The 4,631-nt window shown below is 42.6% G+C and overlaps 1 protein-coding gene across 1 annotated transcript; it reads right to left on the bottom strand.

The window, feature by feature from the left end:
* Positions 1 to 1,214: 1,214 nt before the first annotated feature.
* NPY2R (neuropeptide Y receptor Y2) lies at positions 1,215 to 2,372 on the bottom strand. The gene has a single exon (XM_009283323.1). It carries the CDS (start codon positions 2,370 to 2,372, stop codon positions 1,215 to 1,217), a length of 1,158 nt encoding a protein of 385 aa, XP_009281598.1.
* Between the last annotated feature and the right edge of the window lie 2,259 nt (positions 2,373 to 4,631).

Genomic DNA, 4,631 nt, shown 5'->3' with positions numbered 1-4,631 from the left:
AAAAAGGAATTTAACTATTAACTACAGCATGCAGAATAACCGATAAGTTATCACATAAACCTAGCATACTGGTATTAGGTTACAGTCATTCAGATGTTCTTAATTTTTACAAAGGCTAAAGATGAAAAAAGCTCCAAGACGAGATGAGTGTGTGTCATAAAACCACAATAAGGAAAAGCACATTACCATGTAGCAGCCTTTCCAGAGGATCAAAATTATCTGCTGTTTTATTATCCCGGGAGAAAGCAGCAACAATTCAAAGCCTGTGGAGTTAATAACACATTAGACATTTAAGCAGGTCCGGAAAATTAAAATATTGGCAGTTTATGAAGTGCTCACAGAAGACCTGAGCCTGCACCCCCTGCCCTCAAATGCCGCTTTAAAGCACTGTGTTTGTGAGCTGTTCCCAGCACAGAATGAAAGGTAGGGATCTGCAGGGAATGACTGATCAGGTCACAGGCTTGCGATTTTCTCACCAGCATAACCACAGCCCGTTCTTAAGGAATGACTTTTTGCCCCATTTGATTGACCAAAACCCACATTTCATTTTATGTAGAAATTTGACCTTTCTTCACATTTAATCTGTTGTTTGGGTGGGGGTTTTTTTCCTTTTTTTTTTTTTCTTTTTTTCCCCTAATCCATTTCAAATGCTCTGGTTTGAAGTACTTCAGTACAAGTCAAAAAACAGTAACATATTTCTCTTCTTAATTCCTTTATCTTCGCAAAAGGTGCCTGTGGGAGAGAAGGGGTCTGAAAAGTTTGAGCTTTAACCAGCACAGCCCACTCCCCCGACAGGCTTCATTCTCCTGGCAGACTTCTGCTCTCCCTGATCTCCATATCCAATATAAAAATTACCTGCTCACACCATCAATATTCCTGTGCTGCAAATCAGCTGTTTGCCTTCCTATAGCAAAACCAGCAAACTCTGCCTTTGTCATTTAGACTTGTCAAAAAGAGATGGGAGGGATGGGAGCATCTCTTACCTTGTTAGAGACAGCCACAAACAAAGTCTTTCCCTTTTCTTTCCTTACAGTTGTATAGTTACATACTCTTGATGCCAATCAACTCCCCTCAAATCATACCACCTGCCTGGACTTTCCTGCTACTTTTCTTTCACCGTTTATGAATAAAACTATGCATTAAAAATGCATGTGTCAAAATGGATTTACTCCTTTGCCTACAACATATTCATTTCTTCTTTAAAGTCAGACATCTTAGACATTGGTAGGTTGTGTGAAAGAGTCTCCGGGGAATTGAATCCTCTTTGCTTCTAGTTTCTTCCTGGCTTTGCAAGCTGCTGATACTTCAGGATGGATGGAGTCCATCCGCTGTTCGCACTGGAAGGCTGTGAGGAAGGCCGTCCTGTAGTTGTTATTCATCCAGCCATAGAGAAGAGGGTTAGCAAACGTTGAGCACATGGCAATGACATGAAACACTGTGTAGATCAGTTTGTACTCCTTCAGGTCTAACACCTGACTGTCAATGTCGCTGACTAGCTGGAAGGTGTGAAATGGCAGCCAGCTGACAGCAAACACCACAACCACACACACCAGCATCTTGGTGGTTTTCCGCCTCCGGTGGTGGTAGTGGTCATTCCCTGCCCCAGGACTAACGTGGTTCTTGAGCTTGGTCCAAATACGGGCGTAGGCATAGGAGATGACCACCAGAGGCAGCACGTACTGGATCAGCAGCATGGAGACGCTGTAGATGGTGCCATAATTGAGCTGCCCCTCCCCTGGCCACTTCTCAGAGCAGACCACAATCTTGAAGTCAGGAATGATCTCAATCAGCGAGTACTCACGGAAGATGGCCAGAGGACTTGCCAACAGGGCACTGACTGCCCAGGCAACTCCTATAATCAGGAAGCTGATCCGCTTAGAGATTTTGCTTTCCAAGTGGTAGACGATGCAGCGATGCCGATCCAAAGCGATCACAGTCAAAGTAACAGTAGACACGTGCACAGCAAGAGCCTGGGCATAAGGCACCAGGTGGCACAAAACCGGGCCCAGTTTCCATTCACCCAACAGTGTATAAACCAAAGTGAAGGGCAGGCACAATGTATTCACCAGCAGGTCAGCCACAGCCAGGTTGGCAATGAAGAAGTTAGTCACTGTGCGCATGCTTTTGAACTTGATGATCACGTGGATCACGAGGGAATTTCCGATCACCCCCAGCAGGATGATGGAGCAGTAAGCAAAGATGAGGATTATCTGCACTTCAACTAGCGTTGTGCTATCCTTCAGTTCTGGTTTAGGGTCTAGAGCCAATTCGTTGAGCGGTGTGGTGTATCTCGGCAAGTACAGCTTGGTGAACGGCTCCGCTTTCATTTCACCTGTCTGGTTTTCTTCGCCTACTGCTTCCAGGGGCCCCATCCTTGCAGCAGCCTGGTCTAAGCAACAGAGCTGTTCCTGAAAACAAAACAGTACAAGAACATGTGGAGAAATCAGTCTGTGGTGGCTAAGACAAGAAGTAACGAGCTAAAGCTACAACTCTTTCCTCCTCTAACCCACATTCTACATCCCAGGATTAAGAGAAGATCTGTCTTAATATATTTAAATTCTGTTGCCCTTACATTTGAAGCCCGATCCTGTAATATTACTCAGGCATGACTCCTGCTGAAAATTGGGACAGATTTCAAAAGCATTTCAAAGACAAAGTTTGCCTAAGTAAATGCAAAAGGATTAAGATCCTGCTGGGCAGCATATCCTTTTTTACAATCCACTACCTAAAACTACTGCTGATTTAGCACAAAACTTCCATTAATACCTATGGGAATTCTACATGGAATGGCACCATCCAGACTGTTATTAGCATAATAATCTTCCAGCTTTTCCTTAATGGAAAGTATTTCCGTTAAATAGTTACTAAATTCTTACAGGTTTATGCCCCTCCTTCATACCAAAGAACTAACTACTGAGGTCTTTCTTTAAGAAACTTTCTTTTAAGAAAGTTTGTGCCACAAGGCAAGCAAAAATACCACTCTAATAGAACTGAAATAATAGCATTTCTCTGAAATGACTGTGTAACGTATTCATGCTGAAATTAACTCAAGAAACAATTAAAACTCAGTTTGAAATATTATACATAATATTTCCTTTCTGTGTAATGTTTGAGAAAACACAGCTCTTTGGAGACTGCCAATCAGGGATTCATTTCTGACTGCAGTCATAGAGAAGAGCAAATCATTCCCCTGCTGATGTCAGTAAGAATTTCACCACTGGCATCACAATCGCATTTTGTTGCCTTCCCTGCACAGGCTGAGCCAAATTCTATGCTGCCCTAAGACTTCAGTAGGCACGGATGGATATATGGATGTTTTACAGTTAATTGCTTACTTGGACTTCAATGCTATGTAAAACATGCATGTCCCCACGCAGACTGCCCAGACCATGGGTGGCATGCTAAGCGAGCACCGTGCACCTGGGGACTCCTTGGCTTGACCTGGCAAAATACTAAGAAACTGCCAGTGCCCAGTGGGCTCACTGAGAAAACACCACTTTTTGTCACTGAGGGGAAAGCCAAACCTGACTTACTAACTCTACTTCCCCATTCATACATTCCCTAAGGAAAGCAAGAGTAGAGAAGAAATGTCACTTTCTTGCCATGAGGTACTACGCATAGCTTAATCCATCTCAAATTCAGGTCTGCCTAAAGAGACAGTCTAGCTATTAATGCTATTAATGCCTTCGGTTTCAATAGTGCTTTTAAAAATTATCTTTTTTTTTTTTTTAAATCAGACCCACTTCATTGTAGGTTTTCATCCCTACCTCTGTCTCCATTAACATATATCAGTGACATCCTTAGGTGTGATTTCCTAAACGAGAAACAAGAGTTGTCTACCAGCAGGTGACTGTGCCCTTTGTGTTTGCTTGCACCCCACAATATCCCAAAGAATTTCTCAGTGCAAGCCCTTTTTGCAAAAGCAACAGATCGACTGCGTGAACTGAAAGGTATTTTTCCCTCAACTAAACTGGTCAGAATTACGCTATACTGTTTAGTCTACATTTACTGTACAATTAATAGCGTAAGCCTGAGATGTGAAACACTGTGAGATATGTAGCTGAGATGTGCCAGCTGTTCGTACAAGCTTACCCTGCAGTTTTTAGTAATATTATCAGTTATCAACTACTAGCCTAAGCACAGGTGGCAGGAAGGGATTCCTCATCAATACACCAGGTCCACCAGGTTAAAAATGTAAGATCTCCACCACAATTTGCACAGCCAAGGCTACGCAGAAGTTCAGAACTCTGCTGAGCTTTTTCCTTCAACCTACACCCAAGAATTATGCTTGCATACATTATTAGAGTAGAGATTTGGTGAGGTCCCAGGACTGTCAGGTGCTCCAAAACCTCTTATTTTTTTCAGTGCAAAATAAGAGCAGGTCATATTTACACATTGTAGTAGAAGGGTGAGAGGGGAGGCAAATTTCACAGGTTTTCCCTTTTTTGCCATGAATCCAGGGAGGAGGATGTAGCTCAGCCAAAAAATGTAGCATCCCTTTCTTCCCAAAAAGATTTTCACTTGTTTCTCTAGTCCCTGACTTTCTATTGATTCCTACTTCCAATCCCTTTTTTTTTAGCAAAGCCTTCTTTTGTTCTGCAACTTCTATTTTCTTTGTTACTGCCCTGTTT

The sequence above is a fragment of the Aptenodytes forsteri genome, unplaced genomic scaffold (assembly GCF_000699145.1).
Source record: "Aptenodytes forsteri isolate BGI_AS27 unplaced genomic scaffold, ASM69914v1 Scaffold6, whole genome shotgun sequence".
Classification (NCBI taxonomy): domain Eukaryota; kingdom Metazoa; phylum Chordata; class Aves; order Sphenisciformes; family Spheniscidae; genus Aptenodytes; species Aptenodytes forsteri.
This window is presented reverse-complemented; position numbering and strand designations above follow the sequence as displayed.